We start from the raw sequence: 17,789 nt of genomic DNA on the forward strand, positions 1-17,789 counted from the left end.
TTGGGCTCTGAAAAAGTATAGTGGGCACAGACCGCTGCAACTTTCCCTTGCCACGTTCTAAAACGGTTTTGTCTCATGGCGAATTTTTTGTCTGAACTGGGCTTGAGTGGAATCATGGAAGCGGATTCGGTTATTAAATGCTTTGAGGCTGCCTCCATTACCACGAGGACTCTCATCCTCACTTCTCTATCACTTCTCTATTCTCTGTCCACATTACTGATGATTATTTGTCAAAAATCTCACTGTGGAAATATTTTGTGAAAGCACCAATTGTCAACCCTACAATATCGCCACAATATCGACATTGATGTATTTGGTCAAAAATATCAGGATATTTGATTCTCTCCATATCGCCCGGCTCTAACACTGACAGGTTTTTTTGACATTTTTTCCGGATGTTTAAAAAAATAAAAATAACGTTGAACCCTGCTGCCAATGGACACCTAAATATCAATAAAGGTCTGTCTGTCGGCAGAATATTAGATAATTGAATATTTAATACTTGTTTATTAAGCCAAGGACCCCCTAACTGAAAGAGAGACGGAGCAGGGACCCTCTACTTCAAGTGTTGTAAACTGGGCCTACAATTACGTGTATGGTGGCCCAAACCTTTATACATGGCCTTCTTGCTGGAAATTATTATAAAAAAAATATATTTTTGATCAGGATATATCCTTTAATGCCAATCTAAAACAAACCTCAAGAACAGCCTTTTTTCGTCTTCGTAACATTGCCAAAATTAGGAATATCCTGTCTAAAAACGACGCTGAAAAACTAGTCCATGCATTTGTTACTTCCAGGCTGGACTATTGTAACTCCCTACTGTCAGGTTGCTCAAATAAGTCCCTTAAGACTTTCCAGCTGATCCAGAATGCTGCAGCGCGTGTTCTCACAAGAACTAAGAAAAGAGATCATATTTCTCCTGTATTAGCTTCTCTGCACTGGCTTCCTGTTGAATCCAGGATTGAGTTTAAAATCCTTCTCTTGACCTACAAAGCTCTAAATGGTCTAGAACCATCATATCTAGAAGAGCTCCTAATACCCTATTGTCCCACTAGAGCACTGCGCTCGCAGAATGCAGAGTTACTGGTGGTACCTAGAGTCTCTAAAAGTAGAATGGGAGCAAGAGCCTTCAGTTATCAGGCTCCTCTCCTATGGAACCAGCTCCCGATCTGGGTTCGGGGGGCAGAAACTGTAATCGCTTTCAAGAATGAACTTAAAACTCTTCTATTTGATAAAGCTTATAGTTAGGGAGTGAGGAGTTGCAGTGTTCACCTAACTGGCCCACCTGCTTCTCTTCATAATTGTTAGATTAATAATACATAACAAAGTATAGGGAGGCAGGCCAGCCAAGCCCGAACCGGCAGGGGGAGAGTTCTAAGCCCGAAAAAGCTACCTCTCCTTATGACCTGTCTCTCTTAGTTACGCGGTTATAGTTACGCTGTTATAGTTCTAGACTGCCGGGGGACTTCCTTCCTTCCTTTGACACACTGAGCTGCTCTCTCCTCTCCCTTTCTATTACTATTACTATTTGTGTGTATCCCGTCCCAGAAATGCTTGTTACTAATCCTAGCTTCTGGGGAGTTTACTCCCCGGAGTCCTTATGTTTTTCCCCCGAGCGTATTTCCTTGGAGAACGTTAGCACCAAGATCCTGGTTCCAGCTGTCGCCGTGGTCCTGCTGCACTCCCTGCCGAGCTCAGCGGTGCCCTGCAATGTCATGCTGCTTCCGGCTGAAACCTGCTGCTTCCCGCTACATCCAGTCACTGTTCCATTATTAATGTGACTACTATCGCCACTGTTCATCACGCCCCCAACCGGCCTGTCAGACACCGCCTACCAAGAGCCTGGGTCTGTCCCAGGTTTCTTCCCAAGAGGGAGTTTTTCCTCGCCACTGTCGCACTGCTTGCTCTTGAGGGAATTACTGTAATTGTTGGAATTGTTGGGGCTTTGTAAATTATAGAGTGTGGTCTAGACCTACTCTATCTGTAAAGTGTCTCGAGATAACCTATGTTATGATTTGATACTATAAATAAAATTTAATTACTAAGCTATTAAATTAGCCTAATAATATATATATATATATATATATATATATATATATATATATATATATATATATATATATATAATATATAATATAAATCATGTTTTAATGTTAAAACCTAAAATGTTAAAACATGTGGCACAGTGGATTCAGTAAAAAAAAAGTTCAAAAATTAACAATAATTTGGAGGACCCCCTAGGGGTCCCGGACCCCGTGTGGAAGATCCCTGAACTAAATCATTTAATATATGAAAATACCAACAACAAAAATGCGGAATTGCTTTACTTTTCTTTGTCACCGTGAATGTACGTTTTTTGGGGGGCTGTTGATGACACTTCAATAAAAACATGTCGTGTCATATTATTAGCTTAATAACTAATTATCGATACATTGCATCCATGATAAAAAAAATGTATGTAATTTTTTTTTTAAAGGATATAAATGCCTTCCTAGGGTTCAACGAGGACTGACCTTCAATAGACATTTAGAGGAGGCTTAGACCGTCTGCATGGTGCATTAGGTTAAACAGACACATTGTGTTTGTTGTAGTTATATTGTCATTTTCAAAAAGGCAAGAGAAGCTGGTGGCAGGTTTATGCATCAGTGATGTAACTGTAGATGAAAGCTGCAGCTTCTGGTCACGACATCTAGCTGGCTGCACACCACCTGCTTTCATTTGACCTTTTTTTCCTGCCCAAACCTTTGGTCGCGTGCCCTTCTCTTACAGGCAATCAATAGCGTCGAAACGTGGTTTTGAATAATATTGGAAATTAGTCAATCTCGCCGGCAAGCCCCACACTGTAGCCTTAGCTACAAATATAGCTTTAGCTGTTTGGCTAGGTTGTCAATCTGAGCTAGCCCCTGCGTGATGCACTTGCCGAACAACAATGTAAATATCTACTACTTAAAATAGGTGTGTGAATGTAAGAGGTAACGTTACAACTCAAAGTAAAACAGGTTATTCGTAATGTAATGATAGAAGCCATTCTTTAATTCGGCATATATTGTGTATGTAAATATAGACGTATTTCAATGAAAAATAAACCTAAGGAATGGTTCCCAGGTTTCATCACAGGCTTCCGCCAACGATTAACGCGGCAGTTGGCAGTTTTTCTTATTTAGTTTGGCGTACCGTGGAGCTAGCGGCTAACATCTGCCTACAGACCGGGTTAACGCTACTCACTTCTCTGTCGAGTCCTTGGCGGCTTCATTGTGGCTGTCACTCTTGGAGCAAAAGCCTCTAACGCCGTGTCTTCTGGTGAAGTGCTGCGGGGGAAATACACTCCGTCTGCCCGGCGACCTCCCATCCAAACTACGGGTGCTGAAGCAGGCGGCGGTCGCTGGTGTCGCTTTAACACCAACTCTACCTGTCAATGGACGCTTCAGCTGCGTTTGAAATAACTCCTTGAGCGCTACCGTTGACCGAAAATGCAACATTTCAATCCTGTTGAGAATAATATCTGGATGATGTAACGAACGTAAAGCGTAAAGAGAAGAAATTTGGAGGAGTAGAGGCGCAGCTTCCAACGAGAGAGTCGGCTTTTCTCAGCCGAGTAACGGTCGCGGTTCTCTCCCGGTGACTCAACAACAGAACGAGCCACTCAGCGCAGTACAATCTACCTTTCACGCAACAGGGGTTTTGATTGGAGCATGACAACGCATAGCTGCACCTGATTGGCCAAGAGGACTGTCAATCATTAGAACTGTCTAGCTTACTGTCGTGATTGTTTTTGATCAATTATCTCTATCAGTTTCCACATTTTATAGCGATTATGAATACTTTATACTTTAATATTATGAATGACCTTTATAATGTTTTGTAAGTACAGTCTCCCTCTTTATAATAGTTTGCACAAGACATTAAAGAACCAAAGCAAACCTTTAGAGAGGAAACATCATAGCAAAGTATGTGACAGATCCAATTAAGTACCAAAATATTATTATAGTGGATAGAAAATGCAGAAAAGTACAATGATTAAAGGAAATACACCATTTTTTTAGGGGCTATTATAGTGAAAGCTCCCTTAGAGTAATCACAGACCTATTGTGAAGGATAGAAATGCCTTTTTGTTGAGTTTCCTCTTAGTAAAAAAATGCTCTGAGTGAATTTAAGCTGGGCTTTTATTGTGAAGGGTAAGAGTCAGCGTTATGGCAGCGCCTTTGTTTCTCGAAACTTTTTTCCTCAACCTTTATTGTTCATTGTCATTTAGTTTAATTAATAATTCTGCTTCTGATTCTGAGCGTCTTGTCTTGGGCTGACACCGTGTGAGTTACTTTGGAACTGCACGTATATCAGACTGGAGTTTCCTCAGCAGATGTCTGTCTCCCCGTCCTCTCTCTGTCCTTTATGAAATCAAACAGCTACAGCACCATCTACTGGTTGGAAATGATTTCAAATGAGTCCACAACATGCAGCCAACAGGAATAAGACTGACGGGCTAATAACAGGTTACCAAAAATAACCTCAGCCGCAAAAATAACCGGCAGTCGTCCGTTGTTACTTTCTTCTATTTGTTTTATTACATGCACGCAGCTTTGTTTTTCCCTCTGGATATCTTTCTGGGAACCAATGTGCAGGACATTATTATTATTATTATTATGATATATATCCATCCATCCATCTTCATCCGCTTATCCGGGGACCGGAGGTCGGGCAGGGGGGACCCCAAACTTCCCTTCCCCCCCAAGCCACATTACCCAGCTCCGACTGGGGGATCCCGAGGCGTTCCCAGGCCGGGGGAGATATAATCCCTCCACCTAGTCCTGGGTCTTATGGGAGCGTGCCTATGTTCCCACATTTCTAAGATTTTTTTTTCTCCAAAATTAGGCCCTATGTTCCCACATTTCCTTTTTCATAAATCTGATTTTAACCCCCTAACCTTTAACCCTAAAAAATGTTGTGGGAGGAGAGCGCTTAAATTGAAGGGAAATGTAGGAACACAAGACCTAATTTTGAAAATGTCGTAAAAATTTGGGAACATAGGGTTGTGGGAACATAGGGCCTAATTTGAAGAAAAAACTTAGAAATGTGGGAACATAGGGCTGTGGAAACACATGGACTAATTTTAAGAAAAAATCTTAGAAATGTGGGAACATAGGGCCTAATTTTAAGAAAACAATCTTTGAAATGTGGGAATATAGGGCTGTGGGACCATTGGGCTTTGGGAACATAGGGCTTTGGGAACATAGAGCTGTGGGAACATAGGGATGACCCCGGTCTTATGATATGTATGCTCCTTTTAAATTGATCTATCCTTTTATAAATTGTCAGGTCAAATTCCTTTTGTGTGGCCCAATAATAAATAAAAAAAAAGATCAAAGCTTGAATAGGCCTATGTAGTCCTTCAGCATAAGGCCTGAGGCAGACAGCATTTTAATGTTCATTTTCTTTACCTCTTTCGCAGCCTTTTTCGTGGGTGGAGTTTGACACCCCGTTCAAAATAATGACCTACATTGGATATTACTCACTGGAAAGTATTTTGCAAGTTGCTTCAGTTTGCTTTTCCGTGGCTCCCAACTTTTTTATCTGACTTTATCTGAATCTCGGTAAGCCAAGAAGGATAAAAGCAAACAAAGCCACGCTGACTAATAATGCCTTCATTGGAACATCAAACATTCATGAGTTTGGACTAAATGCGCAAGTAGCAACAACAAAAGTCTGAAATTTCCATGTAATCAGGTCAAGAATTAAAGGGGGATTCCAACAACATTTCCACGTAAGTTACTTTACAGGAACCCACATTATCATTTTAAAAAAGAAGAAAAAGAAAAAAAAAAATTTTTTGCAGTTGCTGAATGAGCTGCAAACACAGATTACCAGCCTGGTTTTTGCTATACCCTATATGGACAAAAGTATGTGGACGGACTGATGTATTATTTGTATAATGCCTAATATATACAATAGCTAAATCCCTCATACAGTGACTTCCATTTAGAGGCCCAGTTTCATGTTCATAACATGTTATGCATGCTTTGTTATCTCGTTTCGATACCGAAAACAGGATCCGAGCATCCTCCAGTACGGCCTACAATGCAGGTGTCGGTATCGGAATGTACTGGAGTTTATGCACCGATCCCATACCACGTAAATCTACTTTAAACTAGTTTCTTTTATGTTCTTTTTTCCAATATGACTCACTGTCAAAACTGGATAATGAACGAAAGTTCTGTTGGCGTTTATTGTTTGTGCGTTTGTTCATGTTTCACGAAAGACTTTAACCCGAGCCAGACCAAACAACAAAGATAGAAATCACACCACGTCCATACAGGGGTAATAGTGTACAGCTGTTCAAACATAAGCCGCTTTCCGACCAAGTAGTTACAGGATCAGTCCACTTCTCAACAGTTCTACTCTCCCGCCCAAAACCGTTTTCTGCCATTTGCATTCCCACTGGCCAAGTGGCCATCGGAAGTGACCTTTTATTATTATAATCACAGCCATCTAACCACCACTATGTGGAAAGGGGAAAAGGTAAAAGAGCCTGCTCTGAAGTAGGAGCTGAAAGAGTTACAGCAACTGCGGCCAGAGGAACTTAATATTCCCCCAAATTGGACCAGTCTGAACAGGAGAAAACAAAGGGTTCTAGGAACGTTACGTTCTAGGAACCGCAAAAATCCCTTCCGGTCGGAAAGCGGCTTATAGTAAAATATATGACAGGCTTGTATCGGATCGGTACTCGTATCGGCCGACTGCAAGTTCAGTTATCGGCAAGCAAAGCATGGTATCGGCCCATCTCTATTTATGACCGCGTCAAATCGCACCAAATTCTATTTTGAATATGTCAATCAGTCAGAGCGGTAGGTTGAAATGTACAGTAATTGGAATTGCTTGGCCCCCGGTGGCCTGTACATTTCAGTCTCAGACACGGCTGCATGGATAGTTCTCTCCATATCCAGCTTAAGTGTAAGGCCTTTTGTGCTCCGATATTTTGTCCCTGTAGTTTGCCTTTTTGTTTCTCAGAGAGTCCTGTCTTAAGACAGCTTTGGTTTCATAAAAAAGAAAGGTGTGAAAACTGCCACTTTTTTTTTTTTTTTTTTTTTTTTAAATTAACAGCAGCTCTCAAAGTTTCATTTTGCGCCAGGAAATAAGATTTTTCACTGCATGCAGCAGTAAGCCGGGAAAACAAAAGGGAAGGGAGGAAGGGAGGGAGGGAAGGGAGACAAACAAGGCGATCCCTAACAAAAGCTGCAGGGAGGAGAGGCGATAATTCACCAACGCCCACACCTTCTCAAAAAGCAGTTTCAGCTTCCTGCCCCCCCCCCTTTTTTTTTTTTCAAAACGAGGGTGATGGGTGCGCTCGGCAGATCCCTCCCACGCTGCTTAGCGGCTGGCTTCCGCCCACCGCCCGTGGAGCCGCCCACCTCCAGCCGTTGCCACGGCAACACATCGCCCTCATCATCATCAGTGACTTGCACTGGAGGAGGACAGGGAAGGGGAGGGGTGGCCGGTTTTTCACAGAGCAGGGCTGCCACTGTGAGCAGCAACCAGAAAATCTGTCTCTATGTGTGTGTCTGTGTGTGTGTGTGAAGGGAGGGGGAGAGAGGGATGGAGGGAGTGGAGAGACAGAGGGAGAGGATGATGATGGGAAGTATGTGAGAAGGACCTGCGTCAGAGTGAGTCATCATCCAGTTTCACAATGTGTTGATGTGACGCCGATGCAAATGGGCCTGCGCAAGGATTCATCTCAGTACGAAAAAAAAAAAAGACAGAAAAGCTCCTTCAAGGAAAGCTGAACTGTTACTAATTACATACATCCCACAGTGGTCTCTCTTTTTACCTGTCTGCGCTTGGATGACCATGCACTTTTTGCTCTTTTCCAGCTCCAACCTGCTTTGCTTTGCATTGCCAGACCTTCCTCCACAGCGCTGCAAAGAAAGGTCTGGCTAGTCCACACAGCATTCCGGGATAGGAGAAAAAAAAAATAGTCTCGGTGGAACATTTGCACACCACAAAAGAAAACGCCACATCCAATATTAAATGAAGTTAGCTGTTGACACAATACAGTTAACGGGAGCTATTTAAATTAGCTGGAGACACGGTTGAATCTCGTCGGCTCTTACCAGTGTCTCTCTGTGTGCAATCCCACCAATCGGTCGCAAAACATCCCAGTTAGAGAGGAAATGCCCTAAACATATTCTTCGTAAATCTTTACAATCATTCCCCCGAATGAACCAAGCAGGCCCGCCTTGATGCATGATCCAAATTCTCCTTAAAACATTTTCAGCGTGCACCGTTGCTCAGGGGTTCCGGTTAATGTTTCCTCGATGCGACTGGAGTTCAAAGTTAAGTCAAAGAAAGCGGAAAGTGGGGGAAATCGGGCGGAACTTCTGGCGGTACCCGAACTATCCTGTAAATGAACCGTCGTGGATGTAGACTTGGAAAATAACAGGGCTCCCCTGCCTTGCTCAAAGGCCCCTCGAGAGTCTTCGCTGGAGGATGAGTGCGTGTGCCTAAACACAGCCAGGATTCCGTTTTGTTTTCGAGCAAGCCATTGATCACAAAACGCACCACACAATAGAGTTCAAAAAAATAAAGTTTAATGTTTATGTGCTGTATAACAAATAAAATATATTAGTGTTTAAAAAACAGGTGCATAACTAGGTGAAGCCTAATCTATCACATTTTACAATAAACAGTGAGGAGATCGGTGATCAGTGAGACGGCAGGTCAGACGCGCGCTATTCTCTGCAACATCGTACAATTGTCACGCTTACGCTAACAATGCCAGTGTTTGAGCCAACCCGGCTGAGGGCGTTTTGTCCCCGGACCACATTGGACTTTAGCTCCCGGAATTCACCAGCTAGTTGAGCTTTAGCAAAACTAGATCAACAACAAATCCGTTGCTGGAACAATGTCTTGAAATACAAACACAGTACCCTGCGGCACTAAAAGTGAGACGACACAAACATTTCCCCACGTTGCAGGTGAATTCCCACCCTGAAGGTCATGACGGACGTACAGTTACTGAGCACATGACAAAATAATGGTTCCATATAGTATGCAGGACTTATTACTTACATAAATATTGCATTTGTCTGCCGTTACGCTGAGTGAGACTAAACTATCCGCAGGGAGTACGGGGGGTGAAAGGAGAGTTAGACCAACTTGTCTGGAGATTATTATCATCGTGGACCAAACCAGACATATTTACAGTACACAGTGTGGCGAACACATAAAAACACAGTGGACACTTATTTTGCTATGTATCTACCTCTAAACAGCAACAACACATCTTTGAAATATGCACTGATGGCCATCACAGGTGGATTAAACACTGTTAAGAGCTAAGGCTAGTCAACATTATCATCATGTAAAGCGTGTTTTTTTTTATATATACCAGACACATTCACGCGGTTGTGTTTTTTTCCTCAACGACACTTAAGTTTTCTTTTTTTTCCTTTTTGCTCTACGCACATAAACACTGTATTGACACCGAAAAATCTACAGCAAAGTTACACTTGACAAAGGAAAACCCTGGTTGAGAGATTAGGCTCGCACGATTTGTTATCACGGTACTATTTACAGGAATTTTTGCTTTTTGCTGCTGCTGTTGAAAAACCACACACCTGCAATCCTTTATATTTGATTCAGTTGAAGGTTTACGCATTGGGTGGAATTTGACAACCCGTGGGGCCTGCTGAAAGCTTGTTGGATCATTGCTTACAAAAAAAAAAAAAAAAATAATTCCTGAAATACTCCCTTGTATTTGCGTGGTGTCGCTTCAACAGCAGTGTTTTGCTAAATTACAAAGTGAAATGAAGCAATTAGCTCGGCCTCCGGCATGCCAGCCATCCTACCGAGACGAATGACAGAGGTCCCCTGCTGTTACTCCACAACAGCTCCTATACATCCTCTTCTTAAATTACCTTCCATAAATATACACAAGACAAGAGCAAGGAAGGAAGGATTCATCCAACCTCTCCTGTTTTTTTCCCATTTGAAGTGTATGGCAGAAAAACGAACCTGCTAAAGGGGCTGAATCCTAACTCAATCTCCCTACAGTACCTTTACACCTTTTGAGTTACAGTACAAACGCAGACGTCTATGTTAGATTCGGGAGAATGACGGAGGGCCAGAAGACGCGGGGCGACAGCCAGGGAAATGACAATAAGCCTCCAGCTAAATGCTAAATCTTTGGCTATTGCTGGTAGTTTTTTTAAGATCTTCTTGTTGTATTCTTTTTACTTTCTTTGCTCATATCTGGAATCCTGCATCCAGCTTGCCTGGTGACAGAGAGTCCAATATGTTCATATATTAATTTACCTCATTCCATACATTAACCATATTAACAACTATATGATGAGCAGTATGTCTTCTCAAGTACTGTAGCTTGGTTCTTATTTGTATTTTAGTTGCCTTGTAAATGCATGAAACTGGAGAGTGGGTTTCTGGAAGCAAATGCAGCCTACAGACAACCACCGTACATCTCAAAATTAGATAACGCTTTGTATATCTCCCGTTGTTATGACGTGCTGATGATCTTTGATATTTTTCCCCAATAAGTATTCATATGGGTTTGTATGTATAGTATTATGTATTAGGTTATTGATTCGGTGACCTTGCCTACAAGAGCCACCAACACTGTGTTTCCATCATAATAATTAGACTAAACGTCAAGCAGCTCTGTGAGGCTGTACTTGCATTGCTTTCAAGCTAAATGCCAATGTTTAGTTAGTTATGTTTGCCATGGTCACCATCTTTGTTAGCACGCTAGCATTGGTAATTAGCACCACTGACACTGATGGGAATGGAATTAGTCTCACAGGTATTTGGTCATTGACCAAAGTATTGGACAAATGCGCTTTGCCTTCATGACTGCGCTCAATCACCCAAATTTGTACAATTCATGTTGTTAATGACATGAATGGCTGTACCAAATTCTTCCATAGTTGTGGAGATATTTCACTCTGTCGCTTCAGTTTTAAGGTCCAAGTAAGTGAAGAAAAATATTGGCTACACCGGTAGTCATATAAAGTGTTACCAAGATGCTGAAGACGTGCAGTGAAAAAAGCCAACATTTCTGCTTTTTGTTCGTGAAAAGCACTATATAAATTCAATTTATTATTATTATTTTATCTCATCTCTGAATCTACGTTTGAGTTAAGACTCAGCCCCCGGCATCACAGCCTGTAACCTGGCTGTGCAAAGAAAGCAACAAACATAACACCCATGGACACATAAAAAGTACACAAACAGATCACTCTTAAATTACATGTACATCTAACGTGTACGGCTTCTTGACATGCTCTCTAGATGCTTTGGCGAATACCGTCAAAACAGAAAGACAAAATCAAAGAAAAAAAATGCTATTCATGAGGCAACATTGGTTGTTAAGGCTCTACTGTGGCTGTGCTTGCTTAGTATCTATTGATGGGTAATAACTGCATACTGTCAAGTGTGAGTAGAATGAATTGGGGGTGCAAGTGGGGGTTGGTGGTAGGGCAAGGCGGGAGGCACTATGTGGAGTCTTCCGGCTCTGACTTGATGGTCTTCTTCTCTGGGTTGCTGGACGCTCGCTGCGACGTTCCGTTTTCTGAAGACAAAGATAAAGGATGGTATCGTCAGCAAAGAGCCTAATAACGCAGCACAAAGCCTTGCAGAAACTCAATTCAATTGTATTGTCATTGACACAATGTGCAGGCACATACTGTATGTAACAAAATGTAGCTCATTGCTTTTACATACACAGTAGATTAAAAACAAAACAAATATTTAAGGCTTTAAATTGACACCCACCAACCCGCCAAATGTTGGTAAAAATAACTTTTGGCGGGTATAACATTATATATAACAAGTCAGTGTTTACAGATTGATCTGTTTTCTGGCAAGAAATTTGGACGGTTTGGTGTGTGTTTGGCTTGGAAACGAACGGAACGGCGCTAAACAAACCAGAGGAAATGAAGTAGTAAAGTTAGTTAGGTAAAAATTGTAATTATAAAAGATTGTAAAAAAGATTGGCTGGTAACTTTAAAAATGTACTAGCCATGTTGGCTGGCAATTACAAAAGTGAATTTAAATCCCTGTGTGCAAATGTTGTAAATGTACTTGAGTAAATGGAAATATAAACATATACAAATTTAGTATAAAGTAGTGTACTGTGGAGCAAATTGAATGCCTTCAACCATCTACCAACCACTGTAAAACCCTGAATAATAGTTCCAGCTATTTACGTTTAACGTCACTAACCTGTTGCTGATGTTTTGGTCTCTTCTGTGTTGCTGTTGTTGTTGTTGTGGTTGTTGTTGTGGTTGTGATGGCGCTTCAGTTCATTGGCTAGCTGCTTGCCCAATGGGAGATCGCCTTCTTGCATGTTCTGACTGACCACACGCAAGTTGATTGGTCGTTCATCTGAGAAGACAGACGTGGACAACACACACAAAAAACAGTTAGGCCTGTAACAATTATTAGATAATTGTTAATTATTTTTTACATAATCACCGTTTTATTTGTTTAACCCCAATTAATTGCTAACATTAGCTAAGGTCCTAAGGCGTATGACTGGTAATTTTAATTGTTAGTTGTTGGCACCTGACCCTAAACATATTCATAGCAAAAGAAATGACAAGGGGGATACAGAAGAAAAAATGTATATATAAAGAGGCGTTGTTTACTTCATAGGCTGTGTATTTGTGTTATTTCATTATCTGGGTCCATGACAGTGATACATAACTAAAAGACGTATCCTGGGATTCATTTATAACTTAGATTTTTTTTAAAGTAATAAATAAATAACTATTATTAAATTTGTCCGAAAGAGACAATTATATTGTTAATCGCAATTATTTGTGAGACAATTAGCTGTACAGCAAAATTTGGAATTGCTACAGCTCTTATTATTTTAATTATTAGTTATTCTCGTTGTGCTCAGCTCACGTTCCAGCTCTTCCTACAATGTAGTTTTTTTTTTTTTTTTTTTTTACCAATTCACAATCATTAGACTGAAGGGAATCAACCCAGCTGTTGATCTAACACTGGCTTTGTTTTACAGCACATGTTCAATATTCCCAGTGGTAACAAAGTAAGTCAAGCTGCTGATCCCTTGTGTTTGTCTTTTATTCCTTTTGAGAGCAGGAAAGCAAGAAAGAAATACAGAAAAAAATAGAGAGAGAGAAGAAAGGTTTTACTGTATTTCCTGTGTGCTTGGTAATGAAACACAGATATTCTAAATTTCACATATTGTTATTAAAGTGACTATATGCAACATTTTTATGTTTCTGAAAGTGTGTAATTTGTATGTGATGATCATGAATGACCAGTAACAGAAAATGAGACTAACAGTGAAAAGACTTTTCATGCAAAGTCAAACATGATTTATGGCAGGTAGACAGCGCTACAGAGCACACATTCTGAAGGGTCACAGAATTCTCTGCAACACCGGAAAGCCTATACAGTCAGGTAAAAAGTAGCAGGAGATTTCTTTATGTAGGCTTGATTGTATTTTATTGTTATTTTAGAAGTTATCTGCTGTAGTTATGGCTGATACTGGGGCAGGGCCATCACAAAAAGAAAGGAAATTAAACAAAGAACAACTAAAAGCTAAAAGGGAAAGTGAAAGACAATGGGCGAAACCCAAGTCAATTTTGGTTGGGCTTACAACAAATGGAGACAATTACAGGATTCTAAATGATTTAAAACCAACACCGAATTGGCCCTCGGGTATGTAATATGTCTATTTCATTCATAAAATAACTTGTGTGGTTGTATGTCAGTAGCCGACAAATTACTACTATTTTCTTTTCCCTTGTTCTCCTGTACTTGTGTAAATTGTCCTTTGGTTTCATGAAATGCGCTATATTAATCTAAGTTATTATTACGTTGGTTGCTACAATAAACTCCTATTGCTTTGTCTCGTGACACAGATCCAAAGTAGGCTAAGTTACCGTATGCTACACTTGAAATGCAACGATGCATCTGTAACTTATTCTCTTATTGTAAATGAATGATTTTCTGTCAGAGCAAAATATTCATCGCAACTATATGACCTCCCCATAACGCTAACTCAGTAGTCTACAGTGGGTAATACAGCACCGTAAAGAAAAGACCTTTACGACAGCAGGTGTGGTAAAAACACTACCACTTTTGTCCAAAGTGGCCGCTAGAATCAACACAAACTGAAAGTTACAAATAGCCACTTTAAGTTTACTATCCATGGTTTGAATTATATTCATTCATACACATGGAACATGAATTTGTGTTCAGGTAAGTCTTTGACTCCTCCACATCACAACCGCTTTCAGCTTTTTCTGTATCACCCGAGTTACCTCAGCGGTGGAGGATGAACCAAATTTGGTTTTATGGCTTTTCACCAATAATGTCAAATTTGCTTTCCCTTTCATTTCAGTTTGAATACTTCATTGTCTATCATTGTATTTTTTTTTATCCCAAACTAGCTATTATGCAGCAGTTGAGGAAGTATTCAGATACATTACTAAAGTAACAATCCTAATACCACACTGCAGAAATACTCTGTTACAAGTAAAAGTCTTGAATTGAAAATGTTACTTTTAGTAAAAGTCTGTAAGTATCATCAGGAAAATGTACTTAAAGGGCGATTATTGTATAGCATTTTCAGGTTCATACTTGAATTTTGTGTTTCTACTACATCTTCACATGCTTGAATGTTCAAAAAACACTTTATGTTTCTCATACTGCCCATGGCTGCTGCTCCTATCACCCTCTGTATGAGACGCTCTGTAGGAGCGCCTGTCTCTTTAAGCCCAGTCTGCTCTGATTGGCTAGAGTATTTCCTGGAATCTGAGCTCCGCTCTGCAGCCTCCGCTGTTCTTTAATCTTTGGTGACTGTGAGTACTAGGGCTGCACAATTAATCGCAATCTTATCGAAATCGCAATATGGACTAGTGCAATATTTGTCAGGCAAAATATATATTGTAAGTATTGTGTATTGTATTGTGGTGCTGCCGAGACATCCCGGCCTACAAATCGTATTACAGACTAAAGAAAACAGCTTTGTTTGGTACAGATCCTTGTCAAAATCACACTATAACCATTTGAAATTTTTTTTTATTTTCATATTTTTCAGTGAAAATGAGAATAATTATAGAAAAATGATCATCCCGTCCAATATCGTGAAATATATCGCAATATCAGTCAAAAAATTCGCAATTAAGATCATTTCCCCATATCGTACTTGAGTGCATTTTATTTCTTAAGTTAAGCTGCACTGTTGAGACAATGTGCATGAAAAGCAAAGAATATGAAAAAAAAAGAAAGAAGAAAGAAAGAAAGGAAAATGGTGAATAAGAGAGACATATATACAGGAATAGAGAGGATAAAATAAAAACTGTGGGCAAAGAAAATAAATGACAAGGACAGGGAGAAGAAAGGGACAAGCAGAGAGAGAGAAGAGAGGAGAGAGGTAGACAAAGAGAGAAAGAGAGAGAGAGACGCCCCCCTCCAGGCAACTGGCTGGAGGTAAACAGGCGTGGGCGTGATAATTACAGGTGCATCGTGGGATTTGTGGGAACAGCTATATAATGAGCTGTCGGGAGTGGGTGAGGGAGGAAAAGGGATGAAAATAAGATGGGGCCCGGAGGAGAAGTAAGATCCTGAATAATGATGCATGCCTTTCTTCTTCTTTTGTGTTCTGAGATAAGACGTGACAGCTGCCACAGCTGGGTGTGACAAATCAGCACCTATAGGTGTTCTTTCCATCCACGCAGCCACGTACATGCACATCCTGCTGTGGCTTCCATCCTTTTTTTTTTGTTTCCTGCAGCCACAGCTGGCATCATATTTATTTGTAGATGCGCTTGGTCGGGACTCTTGGCATCTTTTTAACGCTCTGGGTCGGGACGTACGTTTAATTGACATGCGGCACAAGAACGGGACAGTTAGGTTTAGGAAAAGATGGTAAGGTGGGGTTACAAAATGTACATTTCAGTGACACGCGGGACAAGACCAGGGACATGAACCCCGCCCTCTTGGGTGAAAGTCCTGTGTTGTCAGTCTTTCATACTACTCTCTACCGTTGTCTCTCTTTATACTACGTCATCTTACAGCGCCGCGGTCGAGCTGCTGCTCTGCCAGATGCGTTCCATACAGACGCTAAAGTAGATACAGACGTAAGGAATCAGTAGAGACAATGAGAAGACACTAAGCTAACCTTATGTCCGACGTTACGTTTGCAGCAAGCATTTTGTTACCAAGTAAAATATCCAAATGTTAGTTTTAGGCTAACTATATGTCTGTAAGATAAGCTAAAGCAGTTTGTTACCAAGTCAAATATCCAAATGTCAGTTTTAGGCTAACTATATGTCTGTAAATTAAGCTAAAGCATTTTGTTACCAAGTCAAATATCCAAATGTTAGTTATAGCCTAACTATATGTCTGTAAGTTAAGCTAACACACGTCACGTCAGACATAACGTTAGCTTAGTGCCTCCCCATTCTCTCTGCTGATTCCTCACGTCTGTATCCACTTTTTTAACATGTTTTTTTTGAGTCGGCAGCTTATGAAAACTTAAGTTCTGGGTTCTTTAAATTGTTGGTAGTGAATATCACCACACAGCAGCTTTTAGGCATGTTTCTGTTGTTTGCTAGCAGACAGAATTGACAAGGAGGAAACCTTGAAGCAATACAAGTCAATGGAGAGCTGTTTTCCCCTCTGGTGGGGCAGGACTTAAATGTGCTCTATGTCTCTATGTTGGAAATACATTTCTATCAATCCATCTCCAGTCCACCATCTGCTCGTGCCCTACCTTGGCTGTCTCTGCTGGCGTCGGCTCCGTTGGTGTTCTGGGCGTCGCTGAGGTACTTTAAGGCGGCGGGGGGGATCCTCCAGTCCAGAGCCTGGAGGCGCTCCTGGACGGCGGCGTCCTGCAGGATCTCCATCTGCCTGGCCAGCAGACGCTCCAGCTGCATCTGATGGACACAAACAATCTATGATAAGAATCACAGCAGTTACAGGAGGGGTGGCATTCCCTGGGGAAAATCACAAGCAGCCAGTGCTGGAAGAACTATTCAGATCCTTTAATTAAAGGTGCAGTAGGTAAGCCTTATAAAACTAACTTTCTGTAATATTTGCTGAAACTGACCCTATGTTCCAGTAGAACTACATGAAGCACGTCATTTACAAAAAAATCCGGCTCCTCTGGCACCACCTACAACCTGTAGTGCGATTTGCAAAAAGCCACCGCTCCCAGTTCAGATGCACCAATCAGGGCCAGGGGGGGTGTCTAACTGCGTGTCAACCACTGCTCATTCACACACATTCATTCTCCTTTGTGGGGGGAGGGGCTTAGGAGACCGTTTTGGGCTTTAGTGGAAAGGGAGGAGGGACTGAGTAGTTGTCGATGTTCAAATTTTTTGGCTAAGTCCCGGATCTTCACAATCCTACCTACAGCACCTTTAAGTAAAAAAGTACTAATACCACACCAGAGCTGCACGATATGAGCAAAATATCTAATTGCGATTGTTTTGACTGATATTGCGATAAGATTCACGATATTGGACGGAATAATAATTATTGTATCATTTTCAATGAAAAATATAATATTCAAAGTTTGGATATTGCACTAGTCCATATTGTGATTTCGATAAAATTGCAATTAATTGTGGAGCCCTATTCCACACTGTAAAAATACTCTGTTACAAGTATTACCGACGCAATACGTCTGTATAGAACGCACCGGGCAGAGCAGCAGCTCCACTGTAAGATGACGTAGTATTAAGAGACAACGGTAGAGAGTAGTATGAAAGACCAAAAATCTGCATAAGAAGGTTAGT

The 17,789-nt window shown here is 41.0% G+C and overlaps 2 protein-coding genes across 5 annotated transcripts in view; both read right to left on the reverse strand.

Moving 5' to 3' along the window:
* Positions 1–3,636, reverse strand: part of glsa (glutaminase a) — a 41,183-nt gene extending 37,547 nt beyond the window's left edge. The window contains exon 1 of the mRNA XM_028571478.1: positions 3,229–3,636. Coding sequence (XP_028427279.1) covers positions 3,229–3,482 — 254 coding nt within the window. The 5' untranslated portion in view covers positions 3,483–3,636. The remainder of the gene's footprint in view (positions 1–3,228) is intronic.
* A 4,924-nt stretch (positions 3,637–8,560) lies between these two features.
* The window catches only part of LOC114550709 (NGFI-A-binding protein 1), a 36,167-nt gene continuing 26,938 nt past the window's right edge, over positions 8,561–17,789 (reverse strand). For 2 of the 4 annotated variants that reach the window (XM_028571488.1, XM_028571487.1), the window contains 3 exons: positions 16,763–16,943; positions 12,232–12,393; positions 8,561–11,578 (listed from right to left, as the gene is read on the reverse strand). In XM_028571488.1, coding sequence (XP_028427289.1) covers positions 11,502–11,578; positions 12,232–12,393; positions 16,763–16,943 — 420 coding nt within the window. In that variant the 3' untranslated portion in view covers positions 8,561–11,501. The remainder of the gene's footprint in view (positions 11,579–12,231; positions 12,394–16,762; positions 16,944–17,789) is intronic. The other 2 variants (XM_028571490.1, XM_028571489.1) reach the window with 1 other exon arrangement.

The sequence above is a fragment of the Perca flavescens genome, chromosome 24, assembly GCF_004354835.1.
Source record: "Perca flavescens isolate YP-PL-M2 chromosome 24, PFLA_1.0, whole genome shotgun sequence".
NCBI classification, from domain to species: Eukaryota; Metazoa; Chordata; class Actinopteri; order Perciformes; family Percidae; genus Perca; species Perca flavescens.